Raw genomic sequence first — 26136 nt, 5'->3', positions numbered from 1 at the left:
AACAGTAGTTCTCCATTCTATAACATCTTCACAGTTTAGATGACGTAACTCGGGATCCAAAAGACTTTCTATGCCCAATGACGTTAGGCCTAGCATTTTCTTCTGTTATCACCTCTCCTACGTCAGCTAAAACAATGTTATGACCATTTCACCCAAGTCGTTAAATACAGGATCGATCTCAAGCCCAGATGCCTGCCTCCATTAACACCTGCACCTAAGTCTTTGATTATAGGTTTAGGATGTAAATTTCAGAATTGCACAAAACAAGTTAAGCTTTCAGAGTACAACAAATTTATTCACGTTGACACATAATACCATTAAAATTTTTAGGCAAATCCTTTGTATATAAAATTCAAAGTAATTAAACTGTTACTTATCCAAAAAAATGTGATTTTGTAATTTTTTGTGTCTGGCATCTTGTATCACACAAGCAAAAATTGCGTAAATGTCTTATTCTAGTTATTATCAGGACATGGCAGCTATTGTTAGACGAAATGTGCTAGTATTGAAAATGCTAGTATTGAAAACAAAATATTTTTAGATTTAGGATTAACTTAATAATATTTTATCTTATATTATTTATTTGGTGCTAAAAATGAGTGAATATCTTATTTTTTGTTTGATACTTATCTTTTTAGCATCAAACTGAGAATAAGATATTCACTCATTTTTAGCTTTAAATTCAAGTATCAAAAATTTACTCATAACAGATATTTACTTATTTTCAACCCCTAGCGTGAGGTATTTAAGTATTTTGAATATTTAATATCACATACTTAAGCACTTTCGATACATTATATCACACATTTATGAATTTTCGACAACTAGTATTAGACATTTACGCATTTTCGCCGCCTCTCTTAAAAATGCGTAAATATCGTATTTTCGCGACAAAAATAGTAAAAGATGACTTGAAAATGTGTATGTGCCCTACATTGATTAACCTTAGAATCTCCAACTTATTTGTGCTTGATACTTACTATCAAAACACTTAAAAAATATAGCACGCTTTTGAATATAATAAAAGGGATATTTTTAGTTTAAGAAAATTCTGAATATCTAATTTGATTAAGAAATCCGTATAAATGATGCGATGCTCATTCTTCTGAAATAAAAATATACAGCTAAATAAATATATCATACATTCCCAGAAACATCAGTGGTGGGAACGCATAAATGTGAATTAAAAAAAAAGAATTATTTTAAAAACGTTACGCTAGTATTGGCAACATTCCCTATTCAATGCCATTTACTAAAAATTGTGGAACAGCATTAGCATTTTATGACATCTTTTCATTAAATATATAGAAATATACTTACAGGGGGAGATACGTTATCGTCTGCGTGCTCCGTATGTATTTCCACTGCCAGTTTCATTGTTTCCTTGGACTAAAGGAAAGGAAAGTGACATACCAAATGTAACAAAATTATAAATTAAAGACAGTTGTACTCATTTACTGAAATTAGAATAAAATAGAACAAAAATCAGCCTTGAATTATTCTAATATATATTTTTAACCGACCCTTCAAAGTAAACTGAAAAATCTCAAATTTTGAAATTAAATGTCTCAATCAATTTTTATAGTAAAAAATGCCAAATATTTTGTGTTTCTGTTTTAGAAAAGCATAAACCTTTACTAAAATTTACTATAGAGGTATTGGGGACCGTATAAAAAGTTAGTTTCCGGAATTTTATGAAACTCACATTTTGAAATTTATAAAATGTGAAAATATGAATCTTTGTGTCATTCAAAACATATCTGTAACTGAAAATAGATGTCTACGACAAACGATTGCAAAATTACCGCATAATGATTTTTTTATGGATGCGGAGTATGTTTAACATACTTTTTCAACTTAATCTTGAACTATTTTAAATGCGATATTGCTGTTAATAGATTTGCTAGCAGCTTTTAACCACAAAAACTTTTAAACTGAACTCGATCACATTTTTGCAAAACTAAAGTCATAGTAACCTTCATGTATCAAAAAATCACTTTTGTTTTCAGACTTCTTCCTGATCTGGGTCTCTTGCAGTTAAAATAGTTGGTTGTATGCTAGCATTTTTTCAAGTAATAAATACCAGCCATTTTCGTATAGAAAGTCTTCCATGAAGGGTTACTTTTTCTTCCATTTCCATAGCATTTGGAAAAGTGATATGTATATATGCATGCATGCTGTAAAGATGAAAAAGAATTCAAAAATGAGAAAAACATCTGAAACATTATTTGATCTCAAATTTTTTATGAGAACTTAGATGTTTCACATTTAAATTATATTAAAATTTTAACGTAATTGCTTCTGCCATTACTGTAAGTATAACTTTACCACCTTTAATGTTTAACTTAATTTTTTATAGAAACGTGTTTATAGATCATTTCTATGCGCGTTTAACAAAAAATAAACATATTTTATTAACTTAATTTTTATAAATCTGCGTATACAAGAACTAATTATATTTTCAATATCAGCAAAAAATTTCTTTTGTCAGTAAGATGTCACTTCATACAGGATATAGACATAAAAACACTGTCTATTTTAAGAAGCGAGATATCAGAGCTACCTAAGACCAAATTATACATCTTGGTATTCATAAAAAGGTCAGAACATCATTTCTAGGGTATCTCCAGTCACTCTCAGAAATAAGTAAAATACCAAAAAGGAAGTTAACGGAAGACGCTCTTATTGTGAAATGTAAAAAGATTTCCTTGATCTGATTTCGGAGGAGAAAATTAAAAAGGAATGGATTAAAAATCTCCAATCGGAGAAAAAGGGAAGTCAACGAAATTCTTCTTTCAAAGTAATTCTTTGCTTCTGTAATATCACTGATTCTAGAGAAAAGGGTTTTAAGATAAGAAAGTGACAATCTCAAATGGCAATGAGTTCTTACATGTCTTTCAGCGATGAGTATATCGATAAGGATGCCTCTATACGAATTCAGTTTCATGCAATTTATGTGGAATAAAGGATTTTTAGGAATAATATTAAATTTTAAATTGGATTTCAACTTATATGACATCAGTTAATGAAATGGAAAAGTTAAAACTGGTGTTTGTTTTTCAATTGATTTTTTTTTTTTTTTTTTTTTTTTTTTTTTGGACATTTTCTATTCTGAAAAGTTTCTCAATCTAAAACGAAAATATCCTTTAATCTAAATCTTTTTTAAAATGTAAAGAATACATCGTATTTCGCAATTTTTTTTTTTTTTTTTTTTTTCTTTTTTCTTCGAATTACAAATGGCAAATTTTATGCTCCATTTAATTTCAAATTTAACGTCTAATACCTTTCGAAAATTTAAAACAGAGTGTATTTCTTTTAACCTTTTATCTCCCTACGGACATCCCTAAGTCCCATCAATAAAATCGTTCTTTTATGCCCCAACAGAAATTTAAGTTCCAAATTAAAAAATTAAGTAGGAGAAAACTTATAACGTTTCTGCAAGTTTAATGCGAGATGTTTCTTATGCATAAAGAAACATAATAAAGAAGTTAAAAACTCTTTTTCAAAAAACAAAGTAATTTGGAACATAAAGGGTTAAAACACACCGCGGCCAAGTCAGGTCAAGATGAAGTACAGTGGACACACAACGTTTAAACATAAGTAATGATGATATAGTCCAAACTGGGGTCCACAAGGGCAGGGCCCTCAAGAGACACACCGAGCACCTTCAAAAATGCTTTGCCGTTAATGCTTGACGTACCTGTAAAAATTTAGACCAGTTGCTGCATTCCGCATTTATAAAAATTTACACTTATAAACCTCCAGTAAATCATGTATAATTGGAATAAAATGTTTATTTGATTCAAAATACACTCTTTTGCAAAAAAAATCGAAGCACCATAAAGGAAGTGGTTGTTTTTGATGAAAATGAATATGTGTATAGCTCATACACAGATAATAAAATGATTAAAAAAATCAAGGTCATAGTACTTGTTCACGGTTCACAATCATCCCCTGTGTGTTCAAATTAGTAATTGGTCGAACCGCCTCAGGTGGCAATGCATGCTTGAATTTGTCGAGGCAAGGAGTGGTAGAGGTTCCTAATGCCATCCTGCGACACATTCTACCAGGCATTTATCAGTTGTCACTCCAGATCTGCGATATTTTGTGGTACCCGAATCTAGTAGCCTACCATGCCCCACACATGCTCTATTGGTGAAAGGTCTCTTGACCTTGCTGGCCAATCAAGAATATCAACCTAACGGAGACAGTCCAGAGATATGCCAGCGGTATGTATTATGGCATTATCTTGTTGGAAAATGCTCCCAGGATGAGGTGGCATGAAGAGTAATGCAACCGGCTGCAGGACGGTATTAACATATCGTTGGGGTCTTAAAGATGTATGGAGGATGACTAAAGATGACCTGCTGTCATAAGAAATAGCGCCCCACATCATCACACCAGGGATTATAGCTATACGCCTTTGTGAAACAAAAACTGATTGGGACCGCTGGCCCGTCCTTTCCAGACACGAACACGGTAAATGATCTGCTTCAAGAGTGAAGCGGGATTCATCGCTGAACACTATACGATGCCATTCTGATGGTAGCTCTGATCATCGGCTGCGACACCACTCCAGACGACTCCGCCGATGGTGTGGAGTCAAAAGCTAAAGTCTTAAAGCGTAACTCCGCCTCAGACAAGCACCGTGAGATGGTGGACGGTACCACGGGACGTATAGACGTGGCTATAGCGCGTTGAATTGTCGACAATGATATAGTTGGGGCGGTTCGAACCTGGCGAACAATCATCCTACCTTGCCTGGCATTTGTGATCCTTGGCCTTCCAGAGCCTTCATTTCGTCTGCAATTTCCTTGTAGCAACCATTGCTGGCAACATCTTTGCACAACAGTGTCTGTACTCTGCAGGTGGCGGCCTATTGCTCGGTATGACCACGCAGCTTCACGCAGCCCTACAATGCGACTACGTCCATCGTTTAAGTCGTCGTTTAAGTTCATCGTTGAAGTCGTTTAGTTGTCTGTAAAGTCTTCGATATCGTCGTAATGGCATCTTTAGTTGCTTCTTTACGGAATTACAATGGCAGCAAAAAAAAAAAAAAAAAAAAAAAAAAAAAGATAAACTTTCCGCCTCTGTTACTGGATTTATATTTTGCGAATTGCGCACTAGAAATGCGCGCTATCATCGTAATTTCCGTTCATTTACCCTGAAACTTTGATCATTTCCATGTTCGATCAAGATGTTTTTGCATACCAAATTTCGTCACGATCGCAAAAGTCCTTCTTGGTGCTTCTATTTTTTTGCAAAAGAGTGTATTTGTGAAAAATACTTATTATTCATTTGTTCGTTTATGCAAGGATTGTTAATGCTCTTTGCTATGTACAGTTGTTTTCTTACATTTCCTTTACCCAAAGTTTATACAATATTTTTTTCCTGAAAGTATGTGCGGAAGTTGTCATGTCTTGTTGGATATTAGTTTATATGGTCGTTAAAACATAGCTTCTTTCTGTATTAACTTGAAGGCGGAATGGAGCTTAAATTTCAATTCCATCACATCTTTCAACTGGCCTCATCCGTCTAAAGGGGCAACTTTTGCAGATGATACAGTTTTCAGCTTAGCAGAAATAAGCACAGATCATTTAGAAAAGAATACAAATGAAACTCTCAACTTATTCAACTTACTACAATTTACTAGACTAAAACTAACAATAAACCAAGAAGCTACAACAACGAATTGCCGCCAGAAGCCTTTTCAAACTCTACAAATGGCTCTAATGTTTATTATATTTTACTTTTAATGTGTTTTTAACTCACTTCAATATTTTAAATCGCTAGCAATTGCCTACCCACCCCTTTCACATATGGTCTCAACCAAAAAGAATTGTGGCAGTTTCAGAGGGAGGATGTGGTCATCTTTTATTTAGCTGTTAAGTATTTAGTTTTACCGTTATTGACATAAAAACTACTATTACTCACTCCTGCTAACTAATTTGTTTCGTCTTATTAGCTTTACTATTAAATAGCATTTTCTTCGCACTTACCCCATATAAAATTCAACATCAAAATTACAAAAAAATTTAAAAGAAGCACAGCAGTATATGTTTAGAATTTCGGATGCAGTGTTAAACGTTGGCTTAAATTTTCGATTTTTCAGTCTTTTCTCAATTCGTCATATCGATATTCAGTTTTCTAAGTAAGATGGCTTGCAAAATTTTTTTATCTTTTAATTATTAACCTTCTGCTTGTTAATATTATTAAATATCGCATTTTCGAACTTAGGTTATATAAAACTCAACAGCAAAATAACAAAATATTAAAAAACATCGTATCTTTAGAACTTCTGACAGACATTCTCGTGCGTAGAGATAAAATGTTTTATTTCGCACAGTGTTGCCATTGCTCGATTTAAAATCGTTGAATTTTCTAATCAATAATTCTTTACAAAATATGAAATAGATGATAAAACAAATTACAAATTCCAAATTTGGACTTCCGTAATTCAAAATTTGATGGCTGTAATTTGATAGCGTAATTCAAAATTTGATGGTTGTTTTATCACAATGCGTGGGGCTTACATATATTTATGCACATTCTTCATTATTTAATTTCTTCAAATATAATACAAGACTCTAATTTGGTGGCAACAATTTAAAAAGTGAACCGACATTTATAGTAAATCAATGTAAAATGCCAAAATGAAATTAATAGTCCTTCAGGGCAAACTGCCCCTCTGGACGTGTAAAAAAAAAAAAAAAACACCTGAAAGCTTTCAGATTTTATATTACGCCCAAAGGGATTTTTTAACGGTTTATGTGTTACCTTTATTTGTTAAATTTCATGTTCTTCACACTTTAAAATTTAATTATCGCTTAAATATTTAATTTGAAATCGTTGAGTTTGTTAATCAAAAATTCGCTAAAGTGTTACAAAATATGGAATCGATAACAAAACAAATTCCAAATTAGGGCTTCCAGATGCACATGTTCGATGGAGGATTACTTTATACAAAATTTTATGGCTCTAGATACCGTTGCTTTATCGCAATGCAAGAAATATACATACGGTTATGCAGACTCTTCATCATTTAATTTCTTTTTAAATATAACACAGGGCGATAATATTTGGTGGCAACAGTTTAAAAAATGAAACGGACATTTAAGGTTTTCGACGCAAAATGCCAAATCGAAATTAATAGCCTTTCTGGGCAAATTACCCCTTTGAGCTAAACAGAAGGAAGAAAAAGAAAGAGAGTTATATATTTCCCTATTTACTCAGCCGACGGATGACATTTATCTCGTTATGGGCGTTAATTCAGAAAGGCTATAAGTCTCAAAACGGCAAATTGCGTTGAATCATCTTTCATATTGTTGCCACCAAATATTATCACCCTGTATTATATATTTAAAGAAATTAAATAAGGAAGAATTTGCATGAATGTATGTATGTTTCTCGCACTGTGAAAAAAACGATGGCACCTATAGAGCCATCAAATTTTGAATAATTCATCCACCCGAACATGGCACCTGGAAGCCCGAATTCTGAATTTCGAATTTGAGTTATTATCTATTTCACATTTTGCAAAACTTCAACGAAATTTTTGATTAAAAAACTCAACGATTTCAAAGCGAGCATTTGCAACACTGTACGGAAAACATCATTTTTATCTCCAGCGCGCGAGATGTTTATCGGAAATTCTAAAGACATGCTGTTTTAAGATTTTATATGATATTGCTATTGAATTGAATTTTATGTGGTTTAAGAGCGAAGAACATAATATTTAATAAATAAAGGTAACACATAAAACGTTAAAAAAGCCCTTTTGGGAGTAATATAAAATCTGAAAGCTTTGAATTTTTTTAGAAAAATATTTTTAATTATGACGTACAAAATTTTACTATCACTTTAAAGTAGATGTGTTTCTAAGCATAGCTGCAATATTTACGGAGTAATATTTATTCAAAATTTACGAAGATACACATAAACATATACATTGGCGCGTTTTGAATTTTGGCATATTTGTTATAAGCAGCGATTATAACGCCACATGTGGTTTATGCACACTGTTACAATACTCAATGAAGTGCAACGGTTAATTCGAACCTTAAATTTTCAATTAAACTTTTACTAAAGATTATTCACGTAGAATTTCTTTATTTTCATTTTTTACTAATGCCTAATACATATTTATTAATAATATAAGAAATCTATCTTTTTAAATTTATAAAGAATATTTATCAAAAATTTAAAGACGTTTTGCTTTTATAAGAGTTATTTCACACCTTCACCATTTTATCGTCTGATATTTTACTTCAATTTGTATGTGACGAAATTTATTTGTAGATATGAAAATGATGCATCACATACGTATTTATATTTCTTAATACTTCAAATAAAACACCAAAAATATTTTAAATAAAGCATGCTGCCTTCTATTACATAAATATTACAAAATTTACTAGAATATAAAATGTTATCTTTTCTTCTGTGAAGCAAACGAAACAAATAATAATGACTGAGAATTTTATATAGGGCTGCTAATATTTTCATCAAAGACGCTTTTTTTTCAAAACAAAGTATAATTTTATGTAAAAATCGAATTTATAAAAAATACATTTTTAAAAATCAAAGTGTGCTTTGTCAACACCTGAATTGTAATCATTAGTAATATAATAAATGGTGATTACTGTTACATTTGTTTTCATATCATTATTACTTCTGTTACATTTTATGCTACATTAGAATTTATGAAAATTCTTGTAAAATATTTCCGAAACTTAAAAAAAGTTTTTTATCTATATAAGTATATTGCTAATTTTATACCAATCAAAATTTTAACATCTGCACTTCTACGCATTCCTTCAACTCTGCCAAAAAGTGCAAATTAATTGTGTTTAATTAACAAGTGATAATTTAAGTTCAGACAGAGAGTACCGACAATTCAACCATTGGCGATGTATGTATCACATTCCTACCGACTAGATAACTATACTGTTTTTCAGTGACTTTCTAGCTTATAAAGTACACTGGGTTTCAGTGAGAAATAGTCCATAAATTATGTTGATTGGTTATTTAAATATGGAGCACATGGATTTAAATAAAGCACATGGAGGTAATCTGCGTAAGGGGTAGAATGCCTTCATGGATGACTTTTCTGAGGGAAAATGGCTGGCATTCACGTTGCACATAGGGAAAATCACAAAGACCATGCATCCAGCTCCTTTACCTTGGCTGGACTTGGAGACAAACTACAAAATCCTTTCACTGTTTTACTCTGCCCAAATACTGATGAAACGGAAGGTGATATCTCTAGTCATAAGAAAATAAGCTATTTCAAAAGTGCGAATGGCATACAGCGAATAAAAAAGAGAGGCTGACTGCGGATATATTTGCAGAATGCTCCAAGAAAATTCTTAGGGCATTAAGATTTTTCTGAGGCAATAAGCCTAATTAAGAAGAAAAATTCAAGGCACTGAAATTAAATATTTTTATTTATTTATTTGTTTATTTATGTTTATATTTTAATTTATACATTTATTTAAATTTTTGCATAAAATTTAGTCTTTTCTTATGGTATAGCACTCAAATATTGCGATTTAAATAATGAAAAATTTCAATTGTTTCGAAATGATGGATAATATTTTAACAAAGTAAATGTAGATCAGAAAATTACGTAAAGTAATGGCACAATTGCAAAACCGTAGAAAATTGTTTGTATGCATATCATCCTAAATTCAAAATATATTTTCCCATTCTTATATCTTTTCTGAACGGCCCATTGAAATAGGTATTAACCGACATTTTCTATTTTAGTGCAGAATTCAGCTTTGAAAAGCATCGTAGCAAATACTGAGCCACAAAGTGTTCTTTAAAATGTTATACAAATAAATAAAATAAATTTAAAATAATTGTATGAATAAACATGCTTAAAACGCATAATCCGTATGAATAACTAAAAGTGTTTAAAGTGACTATTTGAAAAATTAAACCCCACAAGTCAAATAATTAAAATAAAATTCTTTAAAAAGAAAAATCTAAAATAGAAAGTGTAATTAAAAACTATAATAAAATAAAAATATTTCCAAGAAGGGAGGCGTTTTTCCTATAAGTTCAGAATGACAAGTAAAGCGAAAGGTTTAGCATAAACTGAGAAGCTAACCAAGTAAATCACTTTTGACGAAAGCGAAAAAGTGCACCAAACTATATTTTGGAATTATTCGGTAAATTTCTCATCAAATTCTTCAAAATTTTGTTTTTAGGCATAATTTAAATCATAGAATTGAAATATGGATAAAGCTCAGTATATTATATATAAAAAAGTCAGATTTTTTGTCAAAATACATATATTAGAATAACCCTGTAGTATAAATCTAATAAATTCTAAGCTGCATTTTACAGACATGAAAAACGCAAATTGTATTTCGTCAATCGGCCGAGTAGAACGGAAGCCATAGAACTGTCTTCCCCCCCCCATTCTTATTTTCTTTGAGTCGATTAACAGTCAATCTAATTTATCTAATTTTACAAGAATTTGATTTTCTAATATGAGTATTACCAAATAATGTTGATTCAGCAATACGTTTTTAATCAAGAATTTGTGTCAACAATCTACTACAAACCAAAATTTTCATAATTTAATAATTTATAGCAAAATACGTGATAATTCAGGATAATAATAATAATATTAAGTAATAATAAGAATTGTATTATATCAAAACAAGCGATACCCTTTCGATCAAAATATCAAAACCAAAGTTATGGAATTGAATATTATGACTTCTGCAGATTTCATTTTTCATATTAACCTATTTTGTATCTAAGAGGACGCGGGAGAATTATCGATTACATGTGCATACCTGCCTCTATGTAGAATACATTAACCTTTTCAAAGTTTCAGTCTCGGATCTTGTGAGTTTTGAGGCATTTTTGGCTGGATATTAATATTTAAATGTATGACATTTCATTAAGAAAAACTTCTATCAAACAGTTTCAATCAATCGGAATTAATAATCCTTCGAGAAAAAATAAAAGCACTTCATGTAATGCAGTATTGTCAAGAATTACCTACAGATACAGAGTAAACACCTTAACTATCTATCAAAAAGCACAGTATAAAATTCAAGAAGCTTCTATGTTTAAAATCTTTGAAAATTCTCCATATCGGTATGTTAATGCAGGATATGAGACTAATTATAAACTTATTATGAACACTGATTACACCTAGAAATTCAAATCTGAGCTGTTATAGAAAAAATAATATATAAGCAAAAATCTTTGCGTTTGAGTGAAATTAAACTTTAATAAGCTCTTCAGTAAGAATGATTTCAGAATTTTCATACAAAGTATTATCTTCAGTACATAGCAGAAACAAATTCTATCATAAACTTTTTGTTCTATATCTATTACAAATAGTAGTTTCTACACGCATATTACTGTATTATCGAAGATGAATTACATTTTATAACCATATTATTGTATTTTATTTTTTAGATAAACTTATCAAGTAATAAAAGCATTACTAAAGCCTTGAAAATAGAACAAAGTATCAGAATGGTCCATTAAGTTATAAATATTCGAACTTCACTACTGCTTGTAGGCAAGGCAACAAAGCTGAGAACTACTTTAATCATCATTAAAAGTGTATATTAATAGCATCCGTCTGCAAGCTACCCGATCAATATTTCATCGATCATCGATAAATGCCTTGTTTTGAGATTCGCTTCATTTAATTGAGAATTAAATGACCGACTTTCTCGCAAAATCCTTCCTTCACCGAGTTCTGGGAAACTCATTTACTTGGCATCGCATGTCGGAGATGAAAGAGTGGACAGTCTCTCAGGCGGACATCAGTAGCTATTTACTGAAATATATACGTAAGAGACCTCCTGCGAAATGGGCAGTTTTAATATTAAAGGGATAGGCTGCTTTGTACGTACCATGCTATTAATGATAGAATTCACTGCGATGCTTTTTTTCGAGGTTATAGACATGTTCGAAAACCTGTGGCTTGGGATAATGCACAGGAATTGCATAAAATCACGCAGCATGCATGCTAAAAACGATAATTTTGCAAAAGCTTAGGTTAGTTAGCAAATTATTTTTTATGCTAATTATTTCCTACACCTTCCTTTCTTCCGTAAGCCTTTAACAAAGTTTTAAATCAGGTTGAATTTAAACAGAAAAGAAATTTTCAAAGGAATCTTTCAAACTTTTAGTGTTCAAACAGGGTAGATCTCGCTATTCAGTTTCAAATTTGGCGAAATCCTGTTTTTCAAATTTTAAGGGGAGAAATACCGCCTCTTTGTCACTTTCTAAGAAAGCGCTTCGACTCGACATTCAGAGAGACAGTATATCTAGGGCAGTGACAGCTGAAATTTCTATACAAGAGTATTAATTCTTGGTAGAATTTTCTACAAAAGATGAAGAGTTTTTTTTGTCGATTCCCGAACTAACTGCAGCTTTCTACTCAGCTGCCGCAAGAACGCAGCTGTGGACTCATGTTTCGTTTTAATCCCTGCGCCATCAAAAGAAACTTTTCTCTCAGAAATAGAGCGACTTATCTGCATGAAAGAATTCTGACTAACAATGCAAAATCTACCTAAAAAACAATCTGCTAATGAATTTTCTTATAACGTTTTACCGTATATATACTTAATACGCTGTATACAATAAACCCTTTGAAACCTTGCCACGTTGTAAGGTCCTAAATTTTCCTGTTTCGTAAGCGAGCAGAAAAAAAGAATCGCTGGTACAGCTCTGATAAGACCAAGGGCCACCATCCGAAAATGCTGCTCTAAATGATAAATACTCAAGAATTTATTTCTGCTTTCTTGACATAAGTCATTGCTCAAGGTATTGATTTTTTTCCTTTCCTCAGAATATTATTTTACTTCGAGTGGCATTTATATGGCAAAACCCTCCTCAAAGTATGGGGAAAAGAAACGCTAAATCGGTGGCCATTCTCATTAGCTAAATTAAAGTTTTAAGATTTATTTTAATTAACATACCATATTTATGAGGATTTTTTTTTGCACATCTATTGTTCGTTATATTTCACCAAAAATTCCAATTAATTAAATTAATTAAGGTTAAATAATGAGCGAGAATCTAAATTCAGAGAAAGAGCTTCGACGATCTAAATACGGAGAGTGGTAATGTTGATTCGACCTGCTGATTGTTAATGATTTAGTTTTTTGCTCGCAATTACGTGAGAAGGTTTTTGTTAGGATCTTAGTCAACAGTTTACAAATAACTAAATTATTATATTCGTAAGTTGCATCTCTGCCAATATAATAATGACAATATTCGATGCTTGTCAATACCGTTACTGCAAGCTGAAATACCAATAAATAATGAATTGCCTTTACATGTTTGTTGTTATCAATTTAAGCTGTAAATTTTAAATTAAACCGAAACAAAAACTCATCTGGCTGTCTATTAAGGTCATGTTATGTTTATATTAATGTAACCTTAAGAGGTAGCATTAAATTTTGCGATTATAGAACATGAATTTTATTTCAGGAATGCATAAATAATTAAATCTTCACTAAATCACATCTAACTACTGTTAATTCCTTAATCACTCTTTTCACTTTACCTGCGCAAAAATTATCTAAGACATTTCTTTAATTAGCATATTAGTCTTCCTTAAATATAGCCACACTCATCATAATTTGATTCCAATGCAGCTTTTCCCAAACTTCTTTAAAGTTTTAAAGTTTGATTCTTTTTATTTCTGTTTTGAAAAAGTTTGATTATTAACCCAAAGGGGCGTTAGTGCAGAAGAGCTGTTAATCTGGAAACGGCACTTTGCTTCGAATCACTAAAAGCGTTGAATCACTTTTCAAATTGTTGCCACCAAGTATTATCCCCCTGTATTACATTTAAAGAAATTAAATAATGAAAAATCTGCATGAATGTATCTATGTTTCTCGCAGTGTAAAATAATAGCGGCATCTACAGCCATCAAATTTTGAATAATTTCTCCACCCTAACATGGGCACCTGAGAGCCCGAATTTCGAATTTCGAATTTGTTTTATTATCTATTTCATATTTTGAAAAACTTAAACGAAGTTTTGATTAACAAACTCAAGGATTTCAAAGCGAGTAGTGGCAACACTGTGCGAAATAAAACATTCTTATCTTCAATGCGCGAGACTGTCTATCGGATATAATTCTGATTTAATTCTAAAGATATGCTGTTTTTAAATATTTTTAGCCCAATGAGGCGTTAACCCAAATGCTCTCGAAAAGTGTATGTGTGTGTAAATGAAAAATACGCTTTTTTCTGAATAGTATAAAATGTGAAAGCTTTCAGATTTTTCTTTTTGTGTATATGCGTGTGCGTGCTTTACGACTAACGCCTTCTTTGCTGTCAATATTAATTTATCTTATTTAGCTTGATAAATAACATGCTTATGGCCCATAATGCAGAATAACTTTTGTTCTTTCAAGACGAACCAAAAATCATCATCTAGGATATCAAAAATCATCTTCTAGGATATCAAAAACTCAGAGGGACACATTTCTTCATAGAACAGTAAAAATTCCTTTGGTATTTATTAGTAAAATTCTACCATAAATTACTAAACATATGATGATTTAATTTTTTGGTTTTATTTGCATTTTATGAACTCATTCAGAATGCAAATGAAAAAACAAAAAATTGAAACTGAAAACTTAAAGCTCTTAATAGAATGTAATGAATGGTTTTAATCTCATGCTCCTATACAAGTTGCGGTCAATATTTTTCAGTAAAACTTCATGTACTAATATGCATTTTCATAAATATTCTTCTACGAGGTTTTGAGTTAAAAGCTTTAAAAATGATAACTGCAATAAAAATGTGTATTATATTTTTTGATATTACAGATGCATATCATACTGCTGGTCATTACAATTGCAGTACCAATAAACGCATAACAAATTTGAAATTTATGTAAACGGCAGAACATACTTAGATATAAAAACAATTTGCATTTCCTTGCATTCCAACATTGTGATCAACTAAGACTGTAAGGACAACTCGAAATAGATTAAAATTGCAGATAAAAAGTGCGACTTTTCACTTAAAAATCGCGTTTGCGCGTTGTTTGTTATGGCAGATTCCTTTTTGTGCCTCGTGTAAGAAAATGGAATTCCTAACAATACGTCTCGGAGAATCCTGCCTGGCTCGGACTGCCGATCATCGAACTAAAAAATCGCTGCTCATGTTAGTCGAGATTCAGTGATTGCTAAAAGAATTTGCAAAGGATCCTGGCGAAACGACCATAAAGAACTAGATGTGGGGTTTCAATAATTCCATTCCACATACTAATGCTCGAAATGACAGATATTTTTTTCCGCATTGTAGATAGAAATCGTACAACCACACTGCATAGCTTAAGTCACGAAACTGGACATACTATCCAGTACCAAGTACCCTCACGTACAGTGCAAAGAGACATTTGTAATGTCACGAACTATCAGGCTATCATTGCTTTTGCTTCCATTGATACAAATATAGGAATTAGCACTTACAGTGATGCGTTTATCAACGCACCATAAATATATCAATTAAGAGACGTCATCTTTTTTATGACGAACCTTACTTTGTTAACAGTATCATAATGGTCTTATCTCTGTATGGAGAAACGGAGAGAAGGAATGTTGAAAGTTTGCATTCTTCATAAACAAACCGACCCAGAACCTAAATTAATGTTACGTGTGGCACCAGATATACATCACTTTCATCCTGAGACAATCTTGGTACACTGAAAAATGCCTTTAATATATCTGCATGCAATCAATATTTGTAAAATTATCAACAATTTAAAAGTTGTTTAAGTGCGGCTAAGCCTGATTATTTTTACTATAGCAGCCATTTTTGTTTGCATTAGCAGAATAGTGGATTTGTTGAAAATATAGAGAAACTAAGCTTCGCAACAACAAAAATAACGCCTTCTTTTATTATTGCTAATTAAATCATGCTTAATTCAATCTGGATTTTATTCGAGGAAATAAGAGTTTAAGATTTACTTCATAAATTTTAATACAGATATTTTGAGTTTTTATGTATTTTTGCCTTCTCGCGAAGTGAGAACTGAATTAATTGAATGAGAAATACTTAATCGTCTGGAAAAAAGTTACTTTTTGGTTGCGAAGCTTAGTTTAATTTATTTTATACATCGTTTTAGATTTATTATAGTAATTGAATAGAACATGTGGCAACAATTAGATAATTCCTCAGATGATATAAATTTTGTGCATTCTGAGTTACATAATGAATGAGATGTAACGCTGAACCTAACGCCAGAGTGTCGCCATGATAAACAAATATAGTGAATTTTAAAGAGTGCATTTATTCTATTGTCGTTTATGCGCTATCCACGAAGTAGATTTAATTCAATCCAATAAGTTTAAATGAAATGCAAGAAAAAGTGCGTATAATTTAATATTCCGTACAAGGAAGTCATGTGGTGTACACATCAGATTTTTTCATTATAATATATCTGAGAAATAAATATAACTGAATAAATGTTTTTTTTCCTGTATCAATTTTAATGGCCATCAGTGTATCTGCATCATGTAATGCACATTCAGAAAATTTTGGAAAGGAAATTTTGAAGCTTCATTTTTGCAAAATGCATCCAGAATAATATTATTGTTTAAAGTGGTATGCAAAAAAAAAGGGAACCGATTTTGTTCTTTACCGATTTTTGTTGCCACATAAATCTTTTTTTAAATTAGAATATATAAATATTAAAGATGCAGATATCTGTCAAGTACTTTGCTTCTCCTCTTAAATAAAAAATAAAATTAATATTACCAATTTATAAAGCTAAATCTCTACTGTTAAATCCTGTTCATACTTAATTAGAAAGAAATTTATATTTTAAATTTTCTGTATTTGTTTCGAAACGCAGAATGGTGCAAAAAAGTATCAGAGTGTTAAAAATATAACTATATTTAAATGATTTGATATAGAGTGTGAAAAGTAAGTTCCTTTACACCCGAACTAAATGTGTGTAACAGTGTAAGATGGTAAAATATTTAAGATTTGAACCTTCCATCCTGATCACTAATATGGCAATAGTGCTCCTCAGGTGAATTTAAACACGATTGCTATGTAACTGCCACGTGACTGTCCAGGAGGAAAATAAAGTCTGTGCGTTGACCAGTTTATTGTATCTGTGCTTGGCGAAGATCAGTGGCAAATACCAGCGACTTCACTTTGGACGAGCGTTTATGTATGGGTCTATGAACAGAAACGCAACAGCGAAAATATGGCAAAGGTGATGGATAGGTTTCGGAACGGTTTGGTAAGGAGTCACCAATCTTCAGACTTTGATGACGTAGATGGAGAAAGCTTTTCGCCTGGGAAGTGTTTTTGATTTAGCCGACCTTTATCCTTGGCCACCTCGAAGTCGGGATCTTACGACACCAGACAATGTCCTATAGGTGTCATATAACCACAATTAATTCACGTCAGAAAGAAGCGGTCATGGAGCTTATAAGACCCATCGATGCGGTACGTGGAAATGATGTTCTGTGGGCAAGTATGCTTGAAGCCTTCCAGTATGTGACACGCAGCTGCTAAAGTGTATGAGCAGAAGGACATTTAGCCATATCAAACTGCGTAGAGATGATAGTGTGGCACATATGGATGTTTTTGTCAAATAGCTATAAATTTTATTAAAGTTACAATAATTAATTGTAGGTCCTGTACGTTTTTACACCATTTGATGGTCATACTGTCCAGTGTAATGGAAAGAAAAGTATAAAGTATCTTGCAGTATCCCCTTTAAGCATTAAATTCTCTTTTTATTTCAGAAGATAATATAAGCAAGAGAAAAGGTAAAGTACTTATAGTCGACTTTAGTGCATTTATAGTTGACTATAGTGTCGACATCTATTATTTTGTGAAACACAGAATAGTAGATGATGACACTCATGATGCAAAATAACAATTATTGCAAGGTGTTAAGCAACCCATATAAACTGATATTCCAATTGATTAACTGTTAATAGGAAAAAGGACTATTATGGAAATAAATGTTTCAAAGGATCGAATACATAGAGGAATATGACCTGACGTTTATGAGGCAGAATTACGAATGTTTTATGTGTGATCTTTTAGTATTACAACAGATATCAATGCGATAGTAAGTTCTTTCCTAGCATGTATGTTATGGCCATTTCAGCAGTCGCAGCAACTGTCATTTAAAGATCGCCCTAACTTATAGGAAGAAAAGGAACACAAGTTGGTCCTTGATGTAAAACAAAAGCAGTCATCACTTTTTTTACGTTAACCCTGTAATATGAGAGATAAATGAAAGAGTATTTTTAACGTGGATTGGTAAAAATCCTCCCTTTGTACCAGATGCGGTTTCCGTTGCTGGGAACAACAAAATGATGTTGGGAGAGATAAACGTTAAAAGCATTCCGAAATTATTATGCACATTTTTTCAATATATATGACAGGTCACGGAAAACTATGACCCGCGAGTCTTCGAGTGATCTACTTGAGTTGTTTGATTACAAAGCTGCAGTGATCGTAAATGCATTTTTATTTTCAAAAAATAAAACTTGTAACATAATTTCAAGGAAAAATCGATAAGCTTGTAACGCCCATCCATAATCTATAATTCCTAAAAAACTGGCTTTGCCATTTGGTCCGCATTCGCTTCAACTTATAAATGTGAGCATGTATTTTCATGTATAAAATTTATTTCAACTAAGAACAGGAAACTTAACTACCAAAATTTCAGGTGCTTGTATTCGTTTTAAGAAAACTACTACAAGCCAGACTTAACTCAACTGACGTCACAAGTTCAGCATCAGAGGAGGCATTCATACCGAAGCCAAAAATAAAGTTAATTCAGTTATGTTTACTTTTATAATAATTATAATTTAATTAATAAAATTTATCTTATTATTCAAAAAAGACTATTCTAAAATGAAAATACCACTGACCCGAAACCTCTTCTTAATACACACGTTTTGGTGCCAAAAAGGAGCCAAAAAGCTGTAGTGGAACATAATTTAATATCTCTATATTATTAAGATTCCTAAGTGGCAACATGATGTAATGTTTTGAATAGGTATTAAGATTCGCCGTGTGGCAACAACGAGTCGAGCTAAAAACGTAGTTACTTCGAGCGTTCCTTGATAAGCGTTGCGTAAGCTTTATTTCTTAAAAGTTTGTTAAATTTTTATGTACAATAAGTGACATGTTGCAAACAAGAATGAAAACTGTAAAAATAAATATGGTGTTTTTTTAAGCGCAAAATAAGCATTTATTTCACTTATGAAATGCTCTAGCTGGTTAGTTTCGATTTCGCTTATTCATCAAATCCACAAAGCATTTACGACTGCTAACATATGGTTTAATAAATACTAATGATATGTTACATCTTCACTAAATATACATTCGTTTTGAATGGAAATAATTTCATTCCTTCAAAGCATCAGCTTGTAATCAATCAAATTCTGCAGCTTTCTCCTTAACAGTTGAAAATAAAGGTCACCTTCACTCATTGACACGAAAGGAAGATTTACACGAAGCGGATGAAATTTACCGCAGAAGACATAACATGAGAGAGCACTCTATGCTAGGATGAAGTTGTCAAATGTCTTGACAGGAGTGGCTCTAAAATGACACATCGAGTGTTCTACTTCAAGCGAGGAAAGGAGACAGTGAAGCTACTCTCTCTGTCTAGGTGGTTTGGAAAGGTTAATAACAGTTGAGAGAGTTTTGTCTGTCTGCGCTTGTAATACTACTGTTGATAGAAGAAAGATATTTACACTTCATTTGGAAAACATCATTGACGCGTATCTGGTTTCTTTACAATTTTATATTCCTATTACTAAATAATGAAGAATGCGTAGTTGGGTAGCATGTAATTGCATTTACATTGTTACTGTAATTATATTACGCAATCATGTTGTATTTACAATTGCAATGTAACGGCTTTTAAAGGTACAATTACAATGTAATTGCAGTTAAACTGAAATTATATTTTAATTCTAAAATCTAATTGCTATTAAAATGTAATTATAATAATGTAACTGTATCATCTAATAACAATTACATAGTAATTGTGAAATCTCATTACAATTACAGTGTAATTGCAAATATATAATCTAATGACATTTCCAATGCAACTGTGATTGTAAATGCAATTGCAACTGCAGTAGGTAATTATAATTACGCAATTAGGAAAGGAATTGCTTCTAATAATTTCAGCTATATAGCTCAGGGAAATTGACATCATAGTTAAAAATTATAGTAAATGACAGTATATCCGAAACGGTTCGCCATTTTTGAAACCAAGTTGTTAAATATTACAACGGGAGAATCACCTATAAGAACAACAATAGTATTTTCCATCTCTGCTGAATCTCATCTTTGCTGAACTTCTGCATATATTACAGCTTGTAAGAGCAAGATAAATTATTAACTAATCTTTTGTTAACATATATTCAGAAAATATATAAAAGGAATACAGTTAAGACGGAAAGTATTTATGTGAAATAATTTTAGGTGTTTAATATCGAACAAAATATGTATAACTTTTATATTAAAAATACACATCTTTATGATGTTCACCGATAGAAATATAGATTTGACTTATTCAATTTAGCGAAAGCAAACAGACTTTACACCTATGGAAACGGATTATTTGCGGAGGGTTTGTTAATGAAACAGGTCTTTTTTAATATATTACACGAGAAACAAATTAAGTAAATTTCATCTGTCTTCCCGTTCCAACAAAGGGATCCGTGGGCCAAACCAAATTTCATAATCTCAATTATCTGAATCTGTTGTTACTTTATTTGATAGGAAAATGACACTGAATCATAATAATCCTGCTCATTTGTTTATGTGTATTAAGAATTTCAGTTTTCTGTTATCAAATAATGAAGAACCTGTTTGTATGTATTTCTGAATGTTGCTCGCACGGCGAAAAAATGGCAGTACCTAAAATCACCAAATTTTGAGCACACATATTTTTCCAACCGAACATGTGTACCTCAAAGCCGAATTTCTGAATTTCATATTTGTTTTTGTTTCATATTTTGTTAAAACAGCAATGGCAACACTGGAAGCTTGCCAGGAACAGAGATGTGCTTTTCGTTTAGAAACTAAACGCACTTTACTGAGCAAACCAACGCCTCATTCGTGGAAAAAGAGAGGATCTCTTTTAGAACTCAACCAGCAAGAACTCTTATTAGAAGCGTGCCTAAAAAATATGATTCTCATATTAGAGGAGAAAAGAATGTTTACTCTCCCATATTAAAAGGCCGTTTAATTTTTATCATTTCCCAACTTCTTGAGATTTTTTCACTCTAGAATTTTATTCTATAACCTTCTGTCTACATATGAGATATGTAGACAGAAGGTTATAGAGTACCTTAGAATTGTAGTTAAAAGAAATTAATTAAGGAATTAGTGTTTCATTGAGTCGATTCTTCCGATCCTACTACTTGTTCGTTTCTTTTCGGCCTTCGCTCCATCCTCGTCAACTGCTCTTGATTTGCTTCTCTTTCCAGATTTTTTATATCAAAATTATTGTTAATTATCGGCGAGTCACAAATAAGAGCTTTTTTAGTTCAGTGAGAGAACGGTTCAGAGTTTATCCCATAAAACAGCAATTTTTCCCATCTCTAATACCTTCATGAAGGCCATTCTAAGGAAAATTTCTATTTATATCAGAATCCCCGAATTCTAAAGAAACAAGCTGGTTATATCGACACTATGTTTTTCAAATAAGAAAAGATTTTGATTTTTGAAATATTAGTAATCTATGCAACGCACATTATTCCGTGTTATTTATTTGATAGAGAGTCTGTGAATAAAATTTGAAACCTTGACAAATCAAGTAGGTCTAGAAAGGAACGTACCGCACTTTATTAGTGAGAGCAAAGCATGCCCACTCAAAAATTATATCAGATGAAAAATTAAATTATTAGAAATTCTAATGAATCAGAAATATTCTAAATATTTATCATAGAGTAATGTTATTAACAAAGAAAATATAAGAATTATACCTTCATGGCTTGCAGTTCCCTGCGGTAAATAAGCTCATCGAATTTATCGAGATCCTCACCTCTGACCAGAGATCTGACTTCTGTCATCAGCGTGTACTGGAATAAAATTGAATTAATTATAAACGTAATGCGTTTGCTTATCTCAGCATATCAAGAGGGGAAAAAACAAACAAACAAAGGTATTTCATCTCTCATATTTATGAAAGACACGTTACATATCTACGTAACTACACATTATTGGTTGCCTTGAGTTTTAGGGAAGTAAGTTCTTTTACGCAGCAAAAAACGGGAAAATCTTCTTTATTGTAATAAAATTATATTACTATTGTAATAAATTCATTATTATTGTAATAAATAATTATTATTGTAATAAAATTATATTATTATTGTAATAAATAATTATTATTGTAATAAAATTCATTGCAGATTACAAATATTTTATTTATAGAAGCAATACAGTATTGTTATCTAAGACAATGTTTTTCATTTTTATCCTCAGTATTATATTTTTTATGGAAAAAATCTTGACAGGTCTTTGAAATGACAGATTTCAGATACATGATCACACTTAAACACACGCAAAACTTATTCTGTTGTAAAGAATGACTACAAATTTGCACTGATATTTGCAGATATGTTCAGAAATTCAAATGAACCTATTTTTTATTTAACATGTTGAGATAAAAGATTTGAAAAAGGTCTTTTAATTCAAGAAAATTAAAAGTAATTTAATTTTCTTGAATTAATCAATTTTTAAAAAATTTAGCATATTTAAAGCAAAATCAAGGCTCAATAATACATTTCTTCACAGAGAGGAATTTAAATAGGTGCACTCAATACATTTAAGAAAGTAATATTATGAATATGATTTTATAAATCGTTATTTCAGCTTTAAAGAATGGATTTCATCAATCTTTCAAATTTCCTTATACGTACGTATTGTACATCTGTATTAATCTTTGAAATTTTTAACACTTCATTTTCAGAAATTTAAGTTCTTAATAAAAAACACATAACTATATCCTCCTCTCCAATTTTCAAGGATTTTGCGATTTTCGATAAAAGAACTTTTAAAAGCTTCGATCCCATGCGTATGCTTAAATTAATAATTTTTCAAACTCAAGTCTGGAAAAAGTATTTTTGTTGGTAATAGACGTAATTCTGTATAGAAGTGCATAGGGATAATACTATTGACAGAATGACAGAAACAGAGAATAATAATTAGAAAAAAATATTCATAAGTCTCAGTTCAAAGCCTTTTAAAAGATACTTCTTAAAAATAGGGGCGTGTCTCGTAACGTACATCTTTAATCTTAATTTACAAACGTCTGATATATCAAACCTAAACATGTTGTATATTTTTGGAATCAGAAACGTTAACTCTATTTCTGAAAATCAAATTGAAAAATCGATTATTTTGCAGCAGAAAACGGTCTTACCCCTCTTAAGCTGAAATGACATTATTTATCTTAAAGAAATACGTAAATAAAGTGTTTATATTTTACTTATGTACACTGTAAAGTAAAAAAATACATTTTAAATATCACAGAATTCTTGGTCATATGTGACGAAACATTTGCGTAACTGCTAAGAAAAATTGTTTTTACACTCAAATTTGCTAAACAAATAAAATAAAATAAAATAAAAACAAAATCTGAAATGTTTCAGATTTTAAATTACGTCCAAAGGGGCGTTTTTTAACATTTTGTGTATTACCTTTCTTTATTAAATATCATGTTCCTCGCACTTAAACCATAAGATCCAGTGCAACAGCAATATCGCAAAATAGTTTTAAAACGAGCATATCTTTAGAATTTCCGATACAGAGACTCACGCGCTGGAGATAAAAATGTTTTTTCTGCACAACGTTGCCATTGCTCGCTTTGAAATCCTTGAGTTTGTTAATCAAAAATTCGTCAAAGTTTTAAAAAATAGGAAATCGATCATAAAACAAATTTCAAATTTCAAATTTGGTCTTCCACATGCTCATATTCGTTGGAGGATTACGTTATTCAAAATTCGATGACTCTATGTACCGTTGTTTTATCACAATACGAGAAATATACATACATTTAAGCAGATTTTTCATTATTTAATTTCTTCAAATATAATGCAGGACTCTAACATTTTGTGGCAACAGTTTGAAAAGTGAACCGACATTTATGAGTCCGACGCAAAGTGCCAAAACGAAACTAATAGTCCTTCGGGATTCAAATCCCTTTGGACTAAAAAATAAATAAATAAAAATAAATAAAAAATAAATTTATTTGAATATCATCATTCTTATTATGTCACTCTTGTGTTATCATGCCTTAAATAGTCTTAATATCGCAATGTAATATTTTTATGAGTTCACCACTGTTTATTTCATTGACAAAAATGACATCAGAATGCTGTGATAGCGACAATAATTTTCTCTCTCTTATTGTCAATGAATTTTACTAAAAATTTGAAACTGAGTTTGAGTAATATGTAGTAGAAAATAATGTAATAGTGAAAGAAAAACGCTGCCCCCGAAGCGAAAAATAATTCTCTGGTAATCAATATAGTAATGAATATATGCACTGTAACATAAAAAGACAAAAACATGTACGCTATAGAGAGACCTTGAAATCTAACATGATATATTAAAAATATATAAAATCGGCCAATTAAAATATTTCAATAATTTTAAGACGAAAATTCAATTTTATAAATGAGAAAATTTCAAAATGGAAAAATTAAGAAATCTTAATACATCGAAATTTAATAACAGTGGACTACATTACTCCATTTAATTATACTAGATTGGACAAGTTCTAAAATTAAAAAGGAAATAATTGGTTTTAGAAAAGTCGCTCAAAATCAGTAACATACATTAATACGATTAGTTATAAATTCCATTTACAACACTTATTTTCCAAAGTGTTTGATGGGTCAGAAGTTCCAAAAATCGACAGTATTCCAAGCACTTCGATTATTATGTGAAGATGTTTAAGCAAAATCGATAAAAATCGCTTTAACGTTAAATTCGTAAAACCAATTATAGATTTTTGAATAAATGTTTGTAAATATTTGGCTGACATCAAAAATACGAATATGAGTAAAATTTTAAGGAAACGGTCCCCTTATATATGTCAAAAATGAGTTTCAAGATTTGAACTGAATAAGGGAAAAAATTATAAAGCTGCGTACATTTTGAGTCTTCTGGTTCCGTACAAAATAAAATTTATTCACAGCGACTGGCAGGGATTTCAGCATGATACCGAAATTGTATAAGAACAAGATATTTACAGGCTTTTAGCTTCAGTCGAGCGATAGCGAATGAAAAAGAAGCATAGATCTAATTGATTACATTCGTAAATCATTCATTCTTGCGCTGAATCTCGGAGAAAATTAGGATTCGCCTCTTCTTCAGGTAGGAAATCTAAGCGTAAAAATTCCTAAGCTGAAAGAATTTCTGGCTAACATTATAAATAAAAACTGGATGAAATATATAAATTTAATTCTGAATGCTCGCAGACAAATAAGCAGTCCTCACAATTTTTTGCCAGATTATTGGCTTGAATTGAATTACAACAAAACAAGCAAGGGCTATCTGACTCAGAAGAGATATGCTTTCGTAAAGAATCATTTAATTAGAATGGCTATTATTAGCGTTACAAGCATATACGCGAAACTCACGTGGGGAAAAAACACGGAATTTTCCATGCTTCGGTATCTTTCACCACTATTTGAGCCGAAATCATAATACCAATGTTCACTGGTTCTTCTACTTGGCAGATGATGGAGAAAACTGCTTTACTATAGAAAATAGGACGTTAGCATATGAGATCAAAGAAAAAAACAAAGAGAGTGATTATGAACAGACAAAGATAGTTTCAGTTGATAAATTCCTAGAAAAAATTCTGTAAATTATCTCATTTGTTTCACTGAATTAAACAAGGTCGGTTCAACCACAGAGCAATACTACAAGAAGAATTAAAGCAACGCCTAAAAGAAATAGATATCCCACCATAAAACGGCTTAAGGATATTTTTTGCTCGTGAAAGGTGAGATAAATGTTTACAAAGCAACAGTTACTTCAAACAAACTTAAGGAATTTAGATACTACTCAATGCTGAGAAATTGCAGGAAACAGAAATGTACAATAAATATGAAAAACAGAA

General features: G+C 31.2%; 1 protein-coding gene across 1 annotated transcript in view; it reads right to left on the bottom strand.

The window, feature by feature from the left end:
• The window catches only part of dysc (whirlin protein dyschronic), a 668284-nt gene that overhangs the window by 352741 nt on the left and 289407 nt on the right, over positions 1-26136 (bottom strand). Inside the window, exons 7-8 of the mRNA XM_085816627.1 lie at positions 21989-22084; positions 1321-1389 (exon numbers count right to left, since the gene is read on the bottom strand). Coding sequence (XP_085672753.1) covers positions 1321-1389; positions 21989-22084 — 165 coding nt within the window. The remainder of the gene's footprint in view (positions 1-1320; positions 1390-21988; positions 22085-26136) is intronic.

Source organism: Stegodyphus dumicola, chromosome 5 (genome assembly GCF_044657685.1).
Source record: "Stegodyphus dumicola isolate Sdum_Otavi_A_Nest chromosome 5, ASM4465768v1".
NCBI lineage: Eukaryota > Metazoa > Arthropoda > Arachnida > Araneae > Eresidae > Stegodyphus > Stegodyphus dumicola.
This window is presented reverse-complemented; position numbering and strand designations above follow the sequence as displayed.